Genomic DNA, 24681 nt, shown 5'->3' on the forward strand with positions numbered 1-24681 from the left:
AACCTTAGTTGAAAGACTACAATAGCATGACAGTCCCTAATAGGAGATAACAGAGTTCCTCTATAGTGTGTCAGCATATCTTCCTAGTTAAGGCACGAACTGAAGTAGCATCAAAGAAGATGACAGCGAAAAAAGAAAAAGAAAAAGAAAACAAATTAATTAGAGGAAAAAGAAAATAACCTTTCAAAGCATCTCCATTTTCATTTCCATAGAAAATGCCACTGATACAGCATCTTCTAAAGATCATTCTATTTTCCGTAAGAGTCCCCGTTTTATCAGTCAAAATATACTCAACTTGTCCCAAATCCTCACTGATTGCTGTGCTGAAAGAAACCAATACTTCTGAAACTCAAAAGAATGAAAGATATAGTACGAACATCGATCAGTATAGATATGAAACATGGTTGGCTTACTTTGCTGCATGAGAAGGGGTATCAGTATCGTGATCATACATTTCCTCATCCCAGTCAATAAACTTTGCATACAAACTCTTCACAAGATCAAGAGAAACCTGTAATGCATACAATTTCTTAGATATGTTAGATATGAAACAAAACCGAATATAGAACTAAGCTAGAATACTTCCTGGAGGATTAAGAACCCTCTACTATTTATGCAAAATCATGGATACAATATCTAAGTTGGAAATCCACAACATTAACAAATATCAATTGTTTTAATATATCCTACTTATGCATAAAATGATCACAAAAGAACACTTTTAGCAGCAAGATACCATGTTTTCATTTGATTTACCATTTTGAAGCATCCACATCAATTGAACTTTGTCATGTATTACTAGATATCTAAATCATGATCAACCATCTGTTTTATTAATTTTTATGGTGTGCAATATATTTTGGCATACGAATTCTACCAGTCCCTTTAATATTGTGTTGACTACACATATAGTTAAGAAACTTCCAAAACACACATATTATGTATACATTTTAGGTACTTTAAAATATTCTTATCATGTTCAACAGTGTGGATCCTCACCTTACAAGATCCATCATTTATTTTACCCTGATATGACTGAATTTGAGCTGCAATCTTACCAATAATTTTCCAGCTCAATTCCCCCACCACCACCACCAAATCCCTCTCACTGCGTGTGCCTGTCTGCGCGCATATGCGCATGCCTATATGCATGAGCGGGCAGACACATTTATATGTGTATGTGCATGTGCATATTGAAATTAAGAAGGAAAAATTGAATACATACCATAAAAGAAATAAGTGGTTGGAAGCATTATTTCCCAAGTTTTAGAGAAAACAACACAAAGGGTGCATTTGGATGCCCATAAAAATCACGAAATTTTAGAATATTTTATTTTTTTATGATTCCCAAAACCATGCATGCTATTTGGTACCTAAAATTCAGGATTTGAGAAAACGTGACTTACCAAACATCATGGTTTTTGAAAATTTGGCTTGGCGTAGAATTTTGGAAAATCTTGATTTTAATATTTCAAGAAAAATGGGCCACAAGTTTGTTTTCACATCCTGCATGCATGTCTATAACTCTATATCCTTCTCCTTTCGTATTAATCACCCACTTCCCTTCCCTTCCCCACTCTCTTGTAACAGAGGTCTGATCTCCCACATCAGATCAAGAGTAAAATATTACAAAAGCAGCCACACTCTCTCTCTATGTGTGCGCGTGTGCGCGCATGAACCTATTGCTTGATGGTGAGAGATGAAAGGTAGATATAAAGAAGGGATGGTGTAGCTTCATTACGAAGTGCCTCACAGTAATGAGAATACACTTGCCATAGCTCATGCCCAGTTGGAGGAGCTATTAAACAGGGGCATCCCTCGGCCAACCCAGACTTGGGAAAAAAAGCATGTCATCTTTTCTAATATCATAGTGGTTCTATAAATGTTTCGCTTGAATTTAATAGAGATTCATTCCATCAAAGAGTGATTTTATTTTTTTCATGTTGATATCTATTCAAGAAGCAGTCTCTATATATTGAGTTTGTATATTGTATATGCATATGAATTGGAAAACTATGGTTGTGGCTGTAGATTCTAATATATGATTGAAAACATGCGCATATCTCAATAGGTGACTCAGACAGTCATATGATTATATTTTTATTATTTTTCTCTCTTTAGTGATCATCCTATTTGTACAGCAAAGTTGTCTTGAATTTGTATTATAAATATTCATAGGAGCAAGAAAGTGATTTTTTACACCACAAATTTGGAACCAAACAGTGGTGCACTTTGTTTTAGTCTATCTATCAAAGTAGTGTAGCATGGATTTCTTTTACAGTACAATAAAGCAGAAACTTGTATGATTTGAAAGGTATTATTTAAATGGACTAGTATTCTCGCTTTCTAAATAGATCTGTGGTGATTGGATGGAACACTGACCTCCTTCCTTGGATAGTATCGAATAGAAATATGTAAGTGCATGTACACTTTGTGTAGTACAATTTTCTCCTCTTATATATGATCAATCCATATAATTAATCTGATTGTTAGGATTTATGAGGATTATGGTTAAATAGCCTGTACATCATAGTCAAAAGTTTGACTTTGTTAGTATTTTGACATCCTAGTTGATTTCTAGATTAATGCTTGGCACCAAATAGTAATATATAGATTTTTTTTAATTGTGGTTATTGTTCTCATGCAGCCTATTATGGATGAAATTGAGATTGAAGAACATAAAAGATTAAAAGGACATGTAACTACAGTATACTGGCTGCATGTTGTTATCATGATGGTTATATGAAGAAGATACCGCGTCATATCTCATCTTTAAGAGGTGGCATGTATGTTCAAGAAATATTAATGCAAGGTCATGAATGACGATGCCAGGAAGTTTGCCAAATGGATCTTAAGATATTTATTAAACTTCGTGAAATTGTCTGTCATAGGGATCTTCTGAAAAACACATCCAATGTGAAAGTTGAGGAGCAATTGATGGTATTTATATACTATTGCTATGGAGTAGGCAACCATAATCTGCAAGAGTGTTTCCAACATAGTGGGGAAACCATCGGTCATTTCAATAACGCAATGAATGCAAGATTCAAACTGTCTTTCATGTACATCCAACTTCCATTGCCAGATGATCATTTGGATATCCTTGTGAAACCAAAATCTGATCCCCTCAATGCACATAGAATTTTAAATATAAAATTTATTTAAATATTTTCTTCATAATACCTATTTCTAAAATGTAACTTTCTTTTCTATTCAAGGACTGTCTTGTGCAATTGATGGTACACATATACCTGTATGGATGTAAAAGCATGTTCCTTATCGCAATAGAAAAACTTTTCTTTCACAAAACATGATGGCAGCATGCTCTTTTGACTTACTTTTTCTTTATGTGCTAGCCGGGTGGGAAGGATCGGCACATGATTCACTGGTCCTCCAGTGAGCTTTACAAAAGGATCTTAGTGTACCTTGAGGTAATCATAATTAATCAATTTTAAAAACATACTCTTTTCAACTTTAGTTAAATTATTGACTTTATATCTCCTGTCTAGATAAGTATAATTCTTGTCGATGCTGGTTATGCACACACACCTAACTTTATGGCACCATACAGAGGTGCAAGGTTTTATTTAACAGACTTTGCTAAAGGCAGTGAAGGACCGCTAGATCCAAGGAGTTCTTTAATCTTAGGCATTCAAGCCTTAGGTATGCAAATGAATGAATCTTTGGAGTCCTGAGGAAGCATTTCCCAATATTGAATGTTGCAAGGTCATATCTTATCAATCACAAGCTAAACTTGTAGTAGCAGCTTGCACTTTGCACAACATCGTTATGATTGAAAACCAAAGGAAAGACAAATTGTATACTATTTGAAAAGGACATTGAAGCTCAGATAACAGTGCAAAGACCATGAGTTCAAACATACAATATGAAAATGCACAAAGGGTACAATGTAGAGAAGGAAAAATATTGTGGAATAATTATCATAGAGTCTCGAATTTATACTTTATTTTAGTTAACAATTTTGAAAATGTATTTCAATATTTGGCTCTTGTGTTTAATGTTGATGCCTCTTTAATTTTATTTTCTTTTTCAATGAGAATATCATCAAGAATAATTCTTTCCTTTTTTTCTGTAAGGATGGCCTCTATCCCAAGATAATAAGCATGCTGGATGGATTACAGCATGTGACCAATTTTTATTAGAAAAATTATTTGAACATGGCATTTAGGCAAAAAAGACAGACTCAGTTTATCTCACAGAAACATAGAGAGTTATTTGACTTGCATTTAACGAAAAAATGTAATCACAGTTATTCTTTAGACTAAGTATCAACACCATTTAAGACATAACATACCATTCTGAAAGCAATTTGAAAAAATAGTGGTTTTGGATGGGATGATGTTGCAAGTGTTGCTACTGCTGATGAAGTCACATGGGATTTGTACATTGAGGTGACTTTCAATACTTGAATCCATTTATAACTGATTTGCCATTTTTTAATCAATTTAAATGATTAGCTACTACATGAAAAACTTATCTATCTTACATCCAGAATCTAAGAATTTCATGAATAAATGCTTTTCACTTTTTGAATTATGTGAAAAATTATTTGAAGGTAAGTATCTGCTTATATTTTTTAAGCATAATTGATTAATTGGTTTATTAAAGTAAATAATTTTTTGTAAGAAAAAATGCTAAAGAGTTTGGAAACAATATCCACTATTTTTCATAAGCCATTAGTACAGGAATCAATCAATCCTACGATGAATGCAAGGTAGGTATTCTAACTCGGTACCAGGCCCCGCACCGGTGCCACTCTATCACTGTCGGTATGCCCGATACAGGAGCCGATTCGGTGTACCGGTACCAAACCGATATGGTATAGTATACCCTATACCGCCCGATTCAGTACAGTATGGTGTACCATGAATGCAAGAATTATCAATGATCATAATCACAGTGATTTTAATCTTGAAGACAAATCGCACAAAGAAGCCCTCATCACTCATTAGCAAAAATCTTAGTAGTTGACCATTTAGACTTTATATAGACCACATTTACTTGGGTAGCATACTTCAGTATAACTTTATATAGCATAATTTAGCATGTGCTCTTGGCTATTTAATATCCAAATAAGCAGTAAACCAGAGACAGCATGGGAGTCACATGCAAATGGTTGCGCACTTCAAAGACAGCCTATTTCAGTATAACTTTTGTTGAAGAACTAAAAAGCCTACTAACTTCCAATTCAAGAATGTCAAAAGTTTCAACATTAAAACATCATATCATACCTTTATAGATATTGGAATCATGATCGAACATAAAAGCTCAAACCGCAGAGGGATGACCAATAGTTCATACCAAGGTCCTTCATCAGGATATTTTACATACCATTGCTACATCAGGCAAGAAACAAAATAGTCAGTAAGTACTAAACATGTCAGAAATAACAAAATGACAGAACTCTGGACTGTATGATGTTCATAGGTAATGAAATTTATTTTGATTTTCGTATTACAAAATAAACAATAATTCCAGCTTAACTATTTTAAAGAAGCACTTTCAAGGAATTCAATATCAAAAAAATAGTCAAAAGTTTATAGAATATGACTGCTAATTTAACAGCAAAAGGAGACTATTAAAACTATGATCTGTTCATTGTTTATGTAGGACCAGCAACTGGAGCTTCCTGAGACAAGTAGAACAATAAAAAACACCTCTGTTAAGCAACTTGTATGCTACAGCATAAGACAAGCTTTGATTCAATCAACAATAGATGACCTAAGGAAAAAAAGATCTTAAGTGTCTTACACATCCTTTTCAACTCAAGAGAAGCTTCATTTAGGTTAGTAAGAATTTGTATCATTTCTTAACCACATCTTGTCCAAGTCAATTTTGTGCATCTATGTGAACTTGTCATGGAGGCATCCAGAATTGCTATCACAGAATTGCTATATCTTCTATGATGCTACTTGAGAACACACAAATTATGGGAATGAAGAACTCATAAGAAATCGAAAGTCAAATTATGAGGATTTCTTCCATGGTAGGTTTATTGGTATTTGAGCACCTCGAGGGTTTACCCAAACCAGTCATGAGCCTTGTGCTTGTGCACAAGGCCCAAAAACCATACAAGCAAATAACTCGTGCAGTAGAAGCAGTATGAATCATTGGATCATTTTTATTTGGAATTGTTAAGCTGGGATCAAATAAAATATTGAGATTTGAGGAGCAGTGTTGACAAACCATGCCGAACTGGCTAGTTCGAAGCATACAGAACCAAACCGGTCAACTATAGCACAGTTCAATATACCAGTTTGGTTTATTAAGGCACCCTCGCCCCAGCCCCTACGTGTTTGTTTCTCTCCTTCACCCATCCCCCATTTCGAAACCCTAATGGTCTCTGTCTCTAGCCGGCTCGACAAGCTGACGATGACGAGTTCCCCGAGTTAGTCTCCCTCTCTCTCTCTCTCAACCTCTCTCCCTCCCTCCCTCTCCTTCTCCCTCTCTCTCCCCCCGTCAACAACAATGACGGCCTCTCCCTCTCCCTCTCTCGGCCTATTCCCTCTCCCTCCTCTCTCTCCCTCCCTTCCTCTCCCTCTCTCTCTCTCTTTTCATCTATCTCCTCCCTCCTCGCTAGCTCTCTTTATTTCAGTATGCCCCAAAACAACATGATATGGACCCGTACCATGCCGAAATGGTCACTAGCCAGTACGCCCTCCGATACCAGTTTAGCGAATCTTGTTGAGGAGGCTCCATCAAGGAGAGGTATGGTAGTTCATTTTGAAGATTGTAAGAAAAGGAGAGAAAGAATTGAGGTAACATGGATGGAGATTGTGAGAAAGGATACAGAGAATCTTGGAATAACATCAAAAGTGGCACTAAACAGGAATTCTTAGTGAATGAGAATCTATAAAGCCAACACGAATAGTCGAGAAAAAAGTAGGATGATTATGCTTACAGTTATGCTAATGATGGATTATCATTTGACATAGAGGCAAAAATAAAATTAGCATCAAGTCTTAGTAACTATTGATTATCTGAGTTGAGTAACACGCACAAAAAAAAGGAAAAGAAACAACTGGGGAAACACACATAGCACTCACTTGAGTTTACTACAATATATCCTATGGATCATCTAATAGCATATTATACATCATGTGCAATACAAAAAATGCGAATGTAAATCATTAGAAGAATGAACTCTCATATTTGACTCTAAAGTGTATCTCATCAATAAAATCATGGCTTTGTTAGGGCACCAATTATGACAAGACTAACACCTATATTAGTGCTAAACCAGATGAAGAATAACATAAACTCTATTACCTTCCAAGTAGCATATGTAGCAACCTCAAGTGTTTATTAAGTATATCACTGAACTACATTTATACCTCCAATAGTTCACTTGGCAGCTACACTTGGTCATTATAAGTATCTATTTTCAATTATTATAGCAACTAATATTTATGGGATTCAAAGAATAGCTAGCAGCACTTGTTGTCAAACACACTCCAGCCTAAGGTTTGTTGTACCAAACGTACCGTACCAAACCGGTATGCAATCTCAGTGATACCGTAATGTACTCAATAGGCCTCGTCGTCTCGTACTGTACTGCATTCTGACATTGTAATAGGATGGTACCCATATGGGTTGCAGTAACGAGACGGTGAACGTTGCCCCGGCCACTCACCTAGGTGCTTAGGTGAGGCAAGGCAACCCTAGAGCAGCTTAATTATCTCCAAGCAAGGCAAGCTTAATGAGGTGACACCTAAGAAAGTGTATGGGTCAAAGTAAGAAACCCTGTATGACTTAGAGACCTTTGAGGTAGGCATGTTTTAGTACTCCAATTGCGGCATCACAATGTTTTGTTAACACATTAGTATTATTGCAACAATCATAAAAAATTGTTGCACAGCTATCTCCAATTTATTTATAACTTACATAAGTAGGGTATAAGTTCGTTGCCCAAAATGATAAAGGTTGGATTACCTATCTATCAAATAGATGACTATATGAATCAACATTTGTCATTCGGACATTTTTCATTAAATACAAAGACAAAAGAAAAGTGCCCGGCATCATATAGATATAGGCTTATAGCCATCTTTCCAGATGAATTTTTCAAATACCTATTGTACTTTTTTTATTTTTGAGTGCCAATCCATGAATGTCAGCATGTAGCAGATCAAACTTAATCCAAATACAGAAACCATGCAGCTTTCTGACAGAGAGCAACAAAAGAGCATCATAGACCTGCTTTATCAGCCAGAAACATACTCATACTTGCAGTTGTTTTGTAATCCTATTGTACCTTTAGATAAAAGATCAACTTAGAGATACATGACAGATTTATTTTCAAAAAACATAATAAAAATAGCGAAAAAGCACTAAATAGTGAAGTAATGCCATGCTGTAGTGAAGTAATGCCATGCTGTGGCAAGTACGTGCAAGAAGAAAATAAATCATGACACCATAAATAGTATCTGTGTTCATGGTCAATTTGGACAATCCAATTTATCTGCTATACTAGATAATCGCAGCAGAAAATACCTTACGAGCTTCAGTATCCTTCCAAATGTTCCCTGAAAACCCTAGAACAATAACAACTACAATTTGGAACAAGAATATTGCTCCAGTCAACTTATCAATCATCGCATCTACAGCTGTAAGCTTTGGCTCTGGTACACCCCTGCTCATTCCCAACTTTGTTTCATTGCCTGGATACATCATGATACAAAATTACAAATAGTTAGCTATTTATTGTTAATACACTCTCCATGAAATTTCTATCAACAACCATTTTAATCACTTAACACACACGAGTATTATAGCAATATTTTAAAATTTTAAATGAAAATTACTATTTGTTGGCCTTCCCTATCAGAGATTGAGGAATTCAATTTGACTTATATCTTTCTGGTGTTGAGATCTTTACTGTTTAAGAAGTCTTAACTTAAGGAAGGAAAATTATCTAACGGTAGAGATGTAGTTGCTCCTTCTGCAATTTCAGTGGCATTTTGGATGAGGAATCAAGTAAATGTGGTATTGATTGTGAATTTACTATTCTATAGTCGACTCTACATAGCTAGTAGCTTATAAATGGATAGCACTGATTTTCTTTACTGCTTATGTAGAAGAGACCCCCATAAAAGAGGGAAAAAGAAATATGACATTTGCTATTTTATTTTGGATTGCTGATCAAATTTCATATTAACCCTATATGATTCACCAAGCATTACAATATCATTTTTTTAGCAAATATTTTGCAGTTTTGTATTCTTTAGTCATTATTTCTTTCTATGGACCTCACAGCAGGGATATGATATGAATAAAAGGAGAATTGCTCAAAGTGCTGAGAGCTCAGGCAGAAAAAGTTCAAATGAGATTATTCAGAATTTTGTAGAGACGATACACCCATTGAAGTACATAAAACATTGCATATAGAGGAGATGTTAGAAAATTTAATAATGTCTCTCCAATAAGTTCTAGCTATCTGGCTAGGAGTAGAATATTGTTCTGAAGTTGGTTACATGTCCTATAAGAAAGAAGCAATGGATGCATCATGCATCTTTGACAAACAGCCTATCAACAGAGAAAACTAAGTGTCAACTCTTTGGATGTTCCATGTTAGCTTCTGACCACAAAAGGAGCTCAAACTAGGCAGCCATGTGCTCATCAGACCCTTGTTTATTTGCATGAAGTTAGGTACACATCATCCTCAAGAATGAAAGAGCCATGAGAAAACTTGCCATTCTAGGTCTGATACGATCAACCAAATTATCCTCACCAAGATTATACTTGACTTAATTTGCAGAAAATTGCCTACCCAAAACAGATCTAGACAACCTACAATTCAACATATCCATGTAATATATCCCTGAATGAAAATAAGAGCATCTTCAGGACAATCCAATTATTCTATTTCAGCAATCAAGTTCACAATCATGACTTCTAACATATATTGGCAATAATGATAAACAAGAATATGTCAAAGACCATTTAGCAGCATGGATACATATCAAGGAAAATAAATATATGAAATGACATACCCCGTAACTAGATCCAAGACACCCACAAGACTGCTGAACAAAGTAATGCTAGATATACATTTAACAATACAAGAATGCCAGAACTATGAGTGGAAATGAAACCATATACATGCAATGTGCACCACAAGCAAACCCTTAAGCAGTGAAGCATTAATAGCAGAAATCAGAGATGCAGAGAGTAAGTGTAGTCTAGAAAAGTTTTTCATCTAGATTTACGCTTAAGTCCAGTTTTCCTCTTTAAAATTACATCACCAGTATTAAATATTGTGCATCAACTTCAAACGTTACAAAAATAAATTGTCACATGAGCTTATGTACAATGACCAGAATAATTTTCACCCTTGAATGCCAGCACAGTACAATACGTTGGAGAGTGTGCTGTCATACTTCAATAATCAAAATTCAAAATCCCATAACATCTGAATGAAAAATTTATATGGTAACAGCAAAAATAATTCCATAATTCCGCCTGAAATAATGGATAGCATGAATGGTAACATGCATACAAACATACAAGCATACAAACATACACAAACAGATACATACATGCCTGCATCCATGCATACATACATAAATACACATGTACATATGTATATACATATATACATACATATATTATGAGTAGAGCTAATATGTGGGCATCCACACAACAGCCCTAATAAGGTCGGTCCTAACCAAACGACTGGGGGCCCAACACCGATGATCCAAGCCATTGGATGTGATCTACTATCTTTGAATGGCTCACTATCAAAAAATCATATGAATTGATTCTTAGATTATGCATCCAATGGTCAAAAAAGCATACATTATTTCGTGTTATTTAAACGGTTCTTTTTTACCATTGGATGCATAGGATTGGGATATCCAAATCATATGATTTTTGGACAATGAGTAGTTCAAAGATAGTAAATCACATCCAATAGCTCATGTTACCAAAACTAAGCCCCCAGTCATCCAACCAGAACCCCAAGTATTAGCTCTACTTCGAACCTTTCGATTTTTTGTTTCAAACAATATGTGCTCATTGTTTGTGAGCATTTATTAAACTGGTATGTAAAAAATAAGGAACCTGATAAAACCAATTTATATATGTGTATAGAAAATATGGAACTAGATAGAACAAACTTGCCTGTATAAACCGCTACTCCGCATGCCCATTCTGTATTCCTTAAATAGCATGACTGCAGAAGTGTGTTATTGATGGTCAAAGGGCACAAATCATTATCAATAAATGGAGGAAACAGCCGCATATTTGCATCAAATCTTCTAATGTCTTTATCAGGGTTGGGGCACTCAATGACACCCTGTTTATTTGAATATGCAAAGATTAACAAGGAAGAGTGATAGAAAAGTTCCTCATAAAGAATACCTAGGAATTCATCCATGCAGAAGAGTTGGATAAGGTACCTTGATTTTGTGCAACTGTTCAGGTGCCAGCCCAATGCAAGCTGATGGAATAACTCTCGTCTTTAAATCAGTTTCCCCATCTAGAGCAGCCGTCTGCAAACAAAATAGGAGAAATCATAATTTAACAATGAGTATTCTTTATCCTACTAATTTACGTACGTGTTTCTGTATGTTGTTGAGAAAATAAATATGCATTTAGTAATCAAAATCAAGTATTTCAATCATCTTTGTATCATAATAATAAGTTGCAAGAGGTTTTCAATAAATCTTAAATGTGCCATATGTTGCTAATTATTCTTAAAGGTTATCATATATAAAAAGATGAACTATGCTCCTCTTGAGGAGAGACAGTATCTACTCTCAAGTCCCAAATCAACAATGGGACATCCAAATTAAAGATCTACATCATTGATCATGATATGCATCAATAAAAATGTCTCAAAATCAAAAATCATGTGTTTTGGTGGCTTCTAACCTATGCATCAAGTGAGCATAAAAATAAATAGTTTTTATAATACTACTTTGTTAAAATACATGAAAAAGCATTTAAACTAAGAACCTACCTTATTGATCATGCATGTTAAAACATATATAGATTGAAAATCAATGGATTTTGATGCTTGGATTATAGAGAAACATGGTCGCCTAACATTTTAATGGCATATTTGCACACCTGATTGATAAAAAGGTTAGAGACCATCAAAACATGTGATTTTTTGATTTCTAGGCATTTTTAGCGGTATAGATCACAATCGACTGTGTGGATCCTCAATCTAGATGCCCCATTATACTCTCTCCTCTCAAAAGGAGCAAAGTCCATCTCATATGTAGAGGGATGGACTATGCTCCTCTTGAGAGGAGGGGGTATCTACTACTCTCCGATTCAAAATCAATAATTTATACCGTCAATCATGATCTATACTACTAAAAACGACTATAACATAAAATTGCATGCTTTGATAGTCTCTAATCTATACATCAAGCAGATAAATAGACGGTTTCCATTATGCTTATAATGCTAAATACATGATGAAGTACATAAATTAAGAATCCATCTTATCGATCATAATTTACACATGTAAACATATTTAAATTGAAAACAATAGATGTTAATGCTTGGATCATAACAAAACATGATCAGGTATCATTTTAATCATCCATTTTTTGTGGCTACTTGATGCATATTTTGAAAAACACCAAAACTCATGACTTAGGTTAAAGCATTTTTAGTGGTATGGATCATGATCAATGATGTAGATCTCTGATTTGGGTGCCTAATTACCATCAATTTTCGATCTAAGAGGAGTAGATACACTCTCCTCTCGAGAGCAGCAAAGTCCATCTCATATAATATAGTGTAAGACCTAGTCCACTTGAGCAGCCTTGCGTTGTTTGGGCCAGCCTCACACGTGCCATGCAAAAGAAGACTCCTACTGGAAGTCGCCCCCCCCCCCCCCCCCCCGCGCAATACCGACGGATGCCAGGAGCCCTAAGGCACGCCAAATTCAAGCCAAGCCCTAGGATGTCATCTATTTAAAGAACCCCAACCGGCCAACCCTAGCTCTTCCCCATCACTAGAGATTGTTGCAGCCCATTGCATCTTCCTTCCTCTTCTTCTCTCAGAAGACTGCCGACTGGGCTCACTATGGCTATCGGAAACTGCAGCCAAGCCCTCACTAGAACCCTAGATAAGGACCTTGTTCTTTTCCCCTCACTCCCTCACACATAAGCCCCGCCATCAGCCGAGGTTTCACTAAAAATAGCCAAGCAAAGAGACACTCTATTCGACTCCTATTTTCATATCTAAAAACCAATCATGTTCCTTGTTTCTCAATCTTCCCTGCGTCGGCATTGTCGCCAGATATCTTGCCCGGTCTCCCATGTCGGCTCATGACCATTGTCCGAGCCTGGCCATCGGCAATCCTTGGGTGTGAGCCAAAACCCCTATTTTTTTTGTTTTTCTTTTTATTTTTCCATCATCAGCTGCCCTGTCGCCACCACCGTTGGCCTTGTCATCAGTCCTTCGACTATCGACCACCACCTCAGCCACCTAACCGCGGTCCTCCTCTTTTTCTTCTTTCTTCTCCTCTTCTTTTGTCTATCTTCTCTCCCATTTATTGCCCACTCTCTCTCTTCCTAGACTGTCTCTCTCTAGTCAGCAGGTGACCCTATAGGGCCCCTCTCTTGCAACCCATGTTGCTCTCAGTAGGGGGTCCTGATCCTTAGCCATCAAGTAACGAACCGGCCTCCACCCTGATCCTTATTAGATCCTACTAGATTTGGACATCTTCAATTGCTGTGAGGCATCTGTACTTTGGTCTGACCTTTGATCGGATGGAATTAGCTTGACCGGATCGATCGGGTTGTTGGGCCCTTCCGCCTGGCTAGCCCTGTCCTCCTCCATCCTTGTTGGGCATGAAGTCGTATCCCTAGTAGTATCTCAAATTTTTAACTTAGCTTCCAAGATGATATTAAATTATTAAATTTTAATGACAATAAATAGGTGAAGCCAACCTATCTAATTGAAGTGAGATTTTGAAATGAGAAGAGGTAAGTAATCTAACACTTCAAAGCGCATTTTCTAAATGACTTTTGAAAAATTACAATGAGTTTATTAAATTGGTTATAAACTTTATTTCATGTTTGATTAAATGGATCAAACATGTTATTATTACCATCATAATTGTTTTAAAACATGTTATGTATTTTGATATTCTTATAAAATGAATTTGCAAATTTGACTGGATAATTTGTGAATTTTGCTTTATATATATTCTCGGCATGGTTATGATCTGGCCCGCCAATGAGGATTATTCGTTGGCCCTGTCAACTTGTAATCTGAGAAACTAATTTCAACACCGAGCCGCCAATGATTAGAACAGTGGTATCTGTCATCTGTTATCAGACCCATGCCACTGCGTTACATGGCCATAGCCTAATATTGAGTCTAGGATCAGTTTATGAAAAATAAATTTTGAAAGAAAATATGTGTATTATTCCAGATTTGATTTCTTTCTAGTACGCGTATGATTCGCACCGATACGCGACCGTACTGATTGGTTCCGACCCTTCTGGGGCCGGAACCGTTTTCCACGCTTGAACCGGACCAGTCTGGTACGTGCTGAACTGGCTGGTACGGGCCAATTCAGCATACTATGCATACATGTGTGCGATGCCTTCTACATTAAGAAACCTTTATTGCATACTAGAGTCCTACAAGTGCAATGAACATGCAAGAAATCCTTTAAAAAGAGAGCCTACTCGAGCATGAAATAAGGAATCTAATCTCTTTTCCACACCCACTGCATAAAAATTAAAAGAAAAACATAGAAGAGGAAACAATATTTAATTTTTTTTAAGGTGTTTTTCCCTTCATGTCATGATGTTTTCTTTCAACAATGTGCATAGGCAAGTGTGCAAGAAATAAATATGGATTATATTTCTTTTCCTTAACCACTTTACATGTGGGGCCCCCAAGAAAGTGGGAAAATTCAGGCTCTGTGGCCAGCCACATGAGGCCAGCATCAGAACCTTTCCCATTATATATTGGACAGGAATTTCTTTTTCAACTTGCAATAAAATTAAATGACACCAAATCTTAGTAATGTCCAAGCAGAAAACTAACATTTGTTCAACTTCAGTAACCAGAAAACAAAACCCAGACATCAGATGGCAAACAACATCTCATTTTCTACTAAGCATCTCCTTGAGTGCAAGGTTTCTTTCTTCTTTTAACATTACAATGTAAGACATTAATGCTCGAAGGACTTCAACCATCTAAAACCAGCTTGTTGTCTGAGCTTCTGCAGAATCCCTTTGCGTAAATTTTGTTTAAACAGAACCTACCATACTCCAATTGTAGGGACTCCTAGCATCAGACATCCACCTTGAATGAAATTATAAATTATAGTGCTTTCACTTGAAGCCCCTTACATAAGATCATCCTATTTTATTCAACAAAAGAAAAATAAAATAAAGAAATTTATATCAAAACTTTTTCAACTGTTGCTACAAGTTACAACATACCTCAACATAGCAGATGCCTTGTGGTTCAGAAGTTCCAATCAAGACCAGATCGCATGGTACTTCATCATTCTCTCGCAGCCACACTATATTACCAATACGAATGTCTTGTGCTTGAATCTAAACTTAGAAAAATGAGGAATATAAGTTATAGAGAGGCATTTAGTAACAATTCAACTATTACATAGTTTAATGCTAAAAGAAACTTTAAACTTATTCTCCACTAAGTATTTATACAGGAGTCATACTTAACGAAATTTCTAATTTGAATAGATCGTAACAAGTTACAAGCCACACCCAAGTAGCTCTTGAACAGTTGTGCAAGAGAACAATATGAAGCCCGTCCTAGAAAACAATGTCCAAAACTAAAGAAAGGGAAAGAACAAAGTTGACAACTTAAAATCATGCTATTATATTCAGCAATTGAATGAAAAAATAAATAAATACATTGTCAATAGAATGAAATGTTAACTAAGATAATAAACCCACCACTTCACATCATGCACAAAGTCAGCCATATTAATAAAAGCATAGACTCCCCTCAAAAACTCATTGTTATACATATATTCAAAGTCTAAATAAACTCTCATACTGAAAAGTGGTAATAAATAACTAGATATCATGTCATATCCAATAAAAGGTGAAGTCAGTTAGAAAACACATAATTTTTATGAATGGTAAAGATTTTCCAGGTTGTACAAGGTGTCGAAGTCTCATAAGTAGGTACCTGTGATTGTAGACATGTCCATCCCCAGTGCAAGCAATCAACTATATAGAAGTGTACATATCCAAAATTTCCATATGTCTACCAATTATATGATGTGGTTGACTTGCTAAAGTAGGGTTTCTCCAAAGATCAGAACCTATTTTAGATTTTCAGTATACGTAGTTTTGCACAGCTTCATCCTTGTGCTTTTCTTTATAAATCTAAATCAATCTACTAAATTAAAAAATTTCCCTATTTGGAATTTTGATTTGTTTAACATCCTTGTCACTTATCTAAAGAAATTTCATGACAAACGACAAACATAAATTCCTAGCATATCTTTCCACTAATGCAAAGTGGCTTTCATGGGATTTTTAAGAAATGACTCAAATGCTGCTCTATCAACTTTTCAAACTTTGTCTTTCATATTGTTAGGCAGAAAGTTGGCTTTAACTAATACAAAATAACCATTCCCAACATTATGAAACAACATACAGTACCATGTCAACTGGCTGGTCTGAATTTCTTAACCAATAACACCAATATTCGAAGTAGAAAGCATGGCATGCCAAACTAAAACAACCATGTTATACAATTCTTATTAAGAGAAGTCCTACTTGCAAAACAATAAGAAAACATGTGGAATCTGTACATTTTGAAGCAATCCTGTGTCTTTTAATCTACTTAATGTATTGCATGTCGTCACAGAATCAATTAGGTCACATAAATCTGGTGCATATATAAGATAGATAAGAAAAGTGGGGACCATAGCAAGAAAACCACCACCACAAGAGTTGAATGAATCCTTTGTTCGTTAAGAAGAACAAACGTAAAAATCATGGCCATTTAACAAGTAAACTGATTTGATGTTTTGGGAGTGCTACCAAAAGTTCACGATCATTAATGAAACCATTAACAAGAAAGAGTGAAAAAGAACCATACATGTTTTCGAATGCCCTCCTTTACAACCCAAACTTCTTTCTCATTTGCTTGCTTGTCAGAAAGATATCTGTTGTAGTCATCCCAGGCCTCTTTCGTAGCAGAGACCGCAAATATAAAGATAAGCGGACCCCATGTACTTGCTGGGTTTACAGGAGTAATAAGTGACCACAGTTGAAGGCATGCAATCAGCAAAAAGTACTGATTCATGAAACGGCTGAAAAACGAAAAAAATAAAAGATAGTGAGGTCCCAAGAATATGAAAGACATTTACTGTAAAGCCTGCTGTGATATTGAACACACTAAAAGCCTGATCACTTCCACCATGCACATGAGATACTATATCAATATCATACCAGGAGAGATTCATATAAATCTATCAATATTGAGAATAAATCTGTCATAATGAGAAAAAGATCCATGTCAAAAAGAATGCCAAGTTTTTGTTAAGATATCTTCAAAATAAACTAAATTGGCATTGAAAAAAAAAAGTTACATGATTAAATAGAATCATGCATCATAGAAGAAGGCACATGTTTAAGATATCCTCCAGCAAATGGCTAGGACTGCCACGAGCTCTACTACATCAGTAGAAGAGAATTGTCCTTCATCAATTGTTGGTAACTCCTTTCTCCAAGATATAATTTTTAAACCCTCTTGGGGACCCTTAGTTCAGCCCCTAGAATCGATCCCTTTTTAAGGTGCATGCAACCTATGTCTGAGCAGTTCAGTTGAAAGCAAAAGCCTCTGAAAGGACTAGAGCACATGCAACTTCAATCTTATTAACTAGTGGCTAAAGTATTTTATGTTATGCAGGATTATCATCAGAAAATTTAATGCTTCCCACATCATTACAAGAATCTTTCTTTTATTATTCTCCTGGAAGGTCAGATTTTTTTCAGTTGACTACTTGTGTACGTAAGGAAGGAAAAAATAGTCTAAACTCCAAATGCAAAGTTTCACTTAGCAAAAGCACGATTTGTACACTTATGATAATGCATAAGCAAGTGATTTCTCTTAAATTCAACTTCCCCCTTCGAATATGCAATGAGAAAGCTCTATTCAGAGAGTAGAAATCATCACCATTCTATAGTCTTGAGATAATGTCGAGAAAGAATAGGCAAGATGGTGGTATTGAACATATTGATACTCACCACTATAAGCTACAACATGAAGATATAGGTTTTGGAGTACGTCTTGATGCATCTTCACACCAAGAAGTCAGCAAATCACACAATAGACTAAAGAAAGAGAGGTGACAAGAATAAACAGGGACCAAAGGGTAGTAGGCACAAACATAAGTGAACAATCAAGCACTGAAAGAAAGCATGTTTGCAGGTTGCAACTTTATGTGTATGCTCATACATGCATGCATACAGATCAATTTAATAAGTAAATAAATAAAATGCTGTAAGTAGCAAATATAATGAAAACCATGCATCAAACTTATGATAATCACAATTGTTAACAATGAAGATTGATGCTTTCCATCTTAACAGTCATTAATGATGTCTAGATAAAGGTGACATATGTTAACATACCAAAGATATAAGTAGTTTTGTTTGCTAAAGATTCTTTTAGTAACTCATAGAATGACAGCAACATAAAAAATAAAAAGAAAAAAGGGAAATGAAACTCTTAATACTTTTTGAGAGAGACATTAAAACAATGTTAGTTACTTTTCAAAAATCAGATGCTAATTCCAAAATTACCTTACATTATGAACTTGGCCTCACTTCCACTGAGATATGCACAAACCGCCAATCACATTGCTCCAAGTTGCCTAACTATCTAATGTGGTTCATGATATGTAAAGTATACTGACAAGGCAAGAGATGTTCAGGTATACAACAACATGACCAAGACCAAGCTGAGAATACTGAATGGGATCTTTAAAGCAATGACTGATGTTCACATCTATGAAGAAGCATAATGGAGAAGAGCAAATATGCTTCTTTTGATGTGACAACCACAAACTAGAGGGTTTGCAAAAACTCAAATGGATGACAAGAACATAGACGACTCCAAGGATTTGGATGAAACCAGATGCTACACACGAAGGAAAGTACCTTTAAGACCCAAGAGTTAGCAAAAATAATCCTCTTCATCACAAACTAATATAAAGAAATACTACCTTGAGATGCAAAAATATAATAATCATACTACACATAGCATTCAACTTAGCACTTAGGTATTTTCTTGCAAATTTTGAACTCCATAGTCACGGTATGGTTAAAAGTCAACATGCGCAAAATTACTATTATACTTAAGCATGATGTTGTAACTATGACCATATCCATAACTATGGTCATCAAGACTTGTCTCCGACTATTTGCATTTGGCTTCTATGAATCCTCATTTGTCTATCATTTCTATTAAGGGCTAACTGTATTTTTATTGCAAGCTTTTCATTTTACCTCTAACAATTTCCAACATGTTACCTTAGGTCCTCCCTTCCTCTTTCGGGATATTTTCACAGCATCGCTTCCTATTGGAGCCTCCTTGGATCTTCATAGCACATGCCCATATCATCAAATTCAACCCTACTACTTCATCTTTAATATACCAACTCCCCGCTCTATCCTTTATAGTTTCACCACACAGCCACCCCAACATTCTCCTCTGTGTTGCATTCATCGTGTTTGCTAGGATCCTCTCCATTAACCAACATTATAAGCCACAGAGCATAGAAGGCCTTGTTGTCATTTTATAAAAATCTTCATGAAGTTGCCAAGAAACGCATCAATAATATATTACCTAAAATTGCCTCTAATTTCATCCATAAAACTCCTAATATAGATGTTTTTATCCATCTCACCAGTTTTCTATATTAGATCCTACATAATGAAACTAACCTAATCGTGGGATCTCCTATCCATCAGTTTTGGTTAAGCACTTGATTATCATATTTCATCTTCAAGTTCACTGCGATTGTACTTCATTTAGTCTATCTTTCATTCTTCTAATCTTGGGACATCCTCTTAGGCCTCCTCCATAGTTCCTTAGTAGTTAATCTTGTAATCTCTAAATCAATCAACATAATATCACCTACAAATCCAATTTAATGTTGATGGCAGATACAACTATCAAGATGCTAAAAATATTAAACTCAATTTATAGTTGCAAGTAAATACATTATCAAACCAGTAAAGCATCTTGATTGTTGTACTAAGGACCTAGGTTCAAATCTCACCTCCATAAGATTTGGGGCAAGGCTCGCCAAATCAGTACCATAGGTCATGCCAAACAACGACTAATTCGGTATAGTACCGATACTTACCATACCGACCCAAGGTGTATCATAACTAAGGAGAGGGAGAGGGAGAGGGAGAGGGAGAGAGGAGAGAGGAAGAAGGAGAGGGAGGAGAAGAGAGAGGAAGGAGAAAGAGGGCGGTGAAGCCATTGGGGTCATCATCATCTTCGAGGGAGAGAAAGAAAGGAGAAAGAGAGAGGAGGGCGAAGCCGCCAACAAGATCATTGTCATCTTTAAAAGAGAGAGAAGAAAGAGTGAACTGTCAGGGTCATCATTGCTGGAAGAGAGAGAGAGAGAGGGCAACTCACGTACCTATGATCATTGTTAGAGGTGATGGCGGCGCAAGGGGGAGGGTGCTTGAGGTGCAGTAGAAGGAGCTGACTTATTGATGGCTCGGTTCGACGCTTTCCTTTTGGGGGGGTCGAAACCCTAAACTTAACAAAATGTGAGAGTGAGAGAGAGTATGATTGAGAGATGAGGCAACTCAAGATTGTAACTGACGGGGTACAAATGCAGTGTACAGCTTGAACTGCCCGGAACCGAGCAAAACCAGGCGATTCTAGGGGTGCATATGGGTCGGGTCTTGAGTGACCCAGACTCGACCCAGTTTCTTGTTCGGGTCCTAATTTTGGACCCAAACCCTACCCAACTGAAGATCGAGTCGGGTCGGGTCGGGTCTACGGCTATAATTTTTGATCCAACAAGTTATTCGGATCGGGTCAGGTCCATACATAACCCAGACCCGACCTAAAAAATTCAGGTCCGGGTCGGGTTTGGGTTTGGGTTTGGGTCAGGGTTGGGTCCGAACTTGCTGTTTTAATTTATGAAAGAAGGCAAGGGGACATGACATTCTGCCACCTGTCATATGACGAGAGAGAGCCGATCTGGTGATTTAATTTATGAACAACATATGCCATGTAATAGATGATGGGTCAAACTTGCATAGTCGTCCCATCATCATTAAGAGACCTGCTTTAATTCATGAATGAAGGAAAGGCGACATGACATTCCTCCTCACTCTGGACCTGTTTTAATTTATGAACAGCCTATGCCATGTACCAGATGATGGGTCCGGACTTGCATAGCCGTCCCATCATCATCAAGGGCGATATGACATTCCGCCACCTGTCATATGACGATCGGCTATTGCCCTAGGGAGTGGGGAGGCATGATCTAGGGCTCAGGATAAGTACTAATGTACCCACAGAAAAACACACTGGCATTCTTTGAGCTGTGAGACAATTCAAATTCCTTCTCGAATACTAAGTCGAATGAAATTTGGGCACAATTCTCTGCAGAGAGAGTTCCAAGGAACAGCTTCTGATCATTGAATCACAAAGATCGGCCCATTTCACAAAGATCCAAATTCATGAGCACAAGATTCACATCAACCGTAATGCTTAAGAGAAGGGCGGAAAGAAGAACTGCATTAAAGTGATTTCCGCGAAATGATCAAAACGGGCGACATGACATTCCCCCCCTCCTTTTCTGCTTTCTTTTTTTTTTACATTTTTTTAATAAAAAATATTTTTAGCTTGATTTTTATCGGTAGACTGTGGGCTTGTAGGCTGCAGGCCTAAAAGGGTAATTCGGGTTCGGATCGGGTCAAATCAGGTCATTGGATAAGCGATCCAAAATTGACTCAAAAAAACAGGTCGGGTCGACCCGAAAAATAGAATAGGTCCAATTTTAGGACCCGACCTAGCCCCGCGGGTCCTTCAATTCAAGTCGGGTCGGATCGGGTCACAGGTCAACCCAACCCATGTACAGCCTTAGGCGGTTCTACTCGATTCAGATAAGGCTGGTTCAAGGCATGTTCCAAACTAAACCTACATCTCGACACAATTTCCACCTGGAATAGGTCCCTACGCCCAAAATCAGGTGGTTCAGGTTGAGGCAACCAATTGGTTTGGGAGGTTAGGAATATTGGGGAAGGCCTATCTCCCCTCATGTAGCCCATTGCTTGTGGCCTCTTCTACCCTAAAAGGAAAAAGGTCAAAGGATTGTGACACTAGAAGATCCCTGATTCTTAAATTCATTCCCAATAATTCAATGAGAATACTTCTCCTATATTATTGCACAATTTTCAATAGTTGTTGATCATGATGAACCGCTTTATCAGTGCTCTGACATACAAATCACTTGTTCTAGACTACAGTGTCAACTTACATAGAGATCGCTGATTAAGAGACTTGCCACATTATAACATTATGTGTTGGGGCTGATTTAAAAAATAAAAAAATGGATGAAAGCCAATATACGAGGGGGGAAATTAACTTATTGATATTGAAAGAGGCCATAGTCTAGTAAGACTACGATATGGTCATGATGTTGATCAATAAAGAAAATACAAGATATGTAATGGAAGCTGTTAAAAGAGCATGATAAAGATCGAGTTATCACGTTAGAGGAAGCTTAAAAGGTGCACAGCAAAAAAAAAGACCACGTACAACTAAGACTAGTGAAGGTTATCATCTAAAGAAAAATTTAATTTTCTTTTTGAAGGGTCAAAAAGAGTAAGCGAGTGAGGGAGTGAGTGAATGATAAAGATGAAATAAGAGCAGCTCAAAGTTTTTGTTTGAAAGAGTCCAAAAAATAAGAGCACACAAACTAATAGAATCATGTTGAAACTTTTGATGATAGATTGAATGAGCTAGTGTTAACATTTGAGATAGCTACTCCTACTAGGAAACAACAAGGAAAGCCAGGTGCCAGCTTTCACCCAAAGCAAAAGGTGTATGCTCAAAGAAAAGGATTAATCAAATAAGAGTTCAAAATCTCATAAAGTCTGAATGTTTGATATCAATAATGCTTAATCTGAAATTGATAACACATACAAAAGAAAGTCTACAACATTATACTTTCTACTAGAATATATAGATACCACAATTATTACAAGTCTAACATAAATCAACACTTTATAGTTGAACTACAATTCAATAAACAAAGCAAACCTGAATTGCTCCCATAGATTCTTCGGGAGAAAGTTCAACAACGTATACTTTCTATTAGATATCCTGTTGTCACAATAAGAATCCTGGGATGAATCATCGTTGATGTAGACAAAGCGTTTCATCATCGATTGAGAAGCATTCCTCTCAATAATCACACATATCCGCCTTAAAAAAAATAAACATCGGCATAAGAATAGTTTCATACTTCATAAATTTGCTCAAAATAATGATTCTTTAGAGCGTTCCACAATTCAATAACCCATTTCATGTAATTTCTTTCCCTCACAATAACTTTTTATTTGAAAAATATCAGAATTTGTAAATTAACACGAATCATGATAATTTGTGATTTAAATCATTCCACGATTTAATTCTCCATCTTATGCTGCCCTTAGCACCTGATGAGTTCAATCTCCAACGTTCTTACGTAAAAAATAAACAAATAACGATACAATTTAAGGAATTGAGCTTCAAGAATGTGATCCCCACATCACAAATGACGCTGTCGGGAATAGGGAGGGGATGTTTTCGCCAATCCCACCGGCGACAAAGAAAGGGTGAAGCTACTCACCAGGCGGCGGCCGGAGACGATCTCTTCGCCGGATGAGAGGTCTCCGGAGAACGAACCCTCGCCGATCCGCGGAGGGGAGAGTGGGGCCGAGGATTCCGTGAGATGGGGACCGAGAGAGAGGGGGGGGGGGGGTGCCGAGGGTCGTCGGGTAAAATGGGATTGAATAAATTTGGGCCCTTCTGGACTGAAAAATATGGTAAGATATAAGAAGGAGCTTTTGTTAAGTTTAATTTAAAGTCGGCATATCATATGTGAAACTTAATTTGGAAGACGCCGGCGGGACCTGCCATTCGTTAAATATTTTATAGGATATAAGAAATCGATGGATTTTCTATAAACCCCTCCTTTGGCCAGAAATTAAGTTTTGAGTCCACCAAATTTATAACTCATATCCAAGCTGCAGACCTACAAATATTAGGAAATGTAAGAGATAAGATCATTCTTAAATGTTTATATTTTAATTCTGCATTCCATTGGTTGATTGATCACTATCTAAAACAAAGAAAGATAAAATTATATTTAATTGCATAATCAGAATATAATTTGGTTTCAGATTTAGTGATTTTCAAGTCTAATGTTCTCAGTAATTTTAGTCTGGACAAGAGTGGCTAGATTTTTTCAAAAGGCAAATTTAACCATATTTACATCTAGCACCCTATATGATGTGTTTGTTTTTTGATGAAGCTAGCACCCTATATGATGTCAACATTATGGAAAGATAAAATTATATTTAATTGCATAATCAAAACATATTTTGGTTTCAGATTTAGTGATTTTAAAGTCTGATGTTCTAAATAATTTTAGTATATATGATG

The 24681-nt window shown here is 36.4% G+C and overlaps 1 protein-coding gene across 1 annotated transcript in view; it reads right to left on the reverse strand.

The window, feature by feature from the left end:
- Window positions 1-24157, reverse strand: part of ALA2 (aminophospholipid ATPase 2) — a 43349-nt gene extending 19192 nt beyond the window's left edge. Inside the window, exons 1-10 of the mRNA XM_039133460.3 lie at window positions 23867-24157; window positions 23296-23460; window positions 17092-17305; window positions 15447-15563; window positions 11421-11513; window positions 11143-11317; window positions 8515-8681; window positions 5253-5357; window positions 414-511; window positions 181-323 (exon numbers count right to left, since the gene is read on the reverse strand). Of these exons, the coding sequence (XP_038989388.3) occupies window positions 181-323; window positions 414-511; window positions 5253-5357; window positions 8515-8681; window positions 11143-11317; window positions 11421-11513; window positions 15447-15563; window positions 17092-17305; window positions 23296-23420 (1237 nt within the window). The 5' untranslated portion in view covers window positions 23421-23460; window positions 23867-24157. The remainder of the gene's footprint in view (window positions 1-180; window positions 324-413; window positions 512-5252; window positions 5358-8514; window positions 8682-11142; window positions 11318-11420; window positions 11514-15446; window positions 15564-17091; window positions 17306-23295; window positions 23461-23866) is intronic.
- Between the last annotated feature and the right edge of the window lie 524 nt (window positions 24158-24681).

Source organism: Phoenix dactylifera, chromosome 4, assembly GCF_051530095.1.
Source record: "Phoenix dactylifera cultivar Ajwa chromosome 4, Ajwa_hap1_PhDact_Kaust_v1.1, whole genome shotgun sequence".
NCBI classification, from domain to species: Eukaryota; Viridiplantae; Streptophyta; class Magnoliopsida; order Arecales; family Arecaceae; genus Phoenix; species Phoenix dactylifera.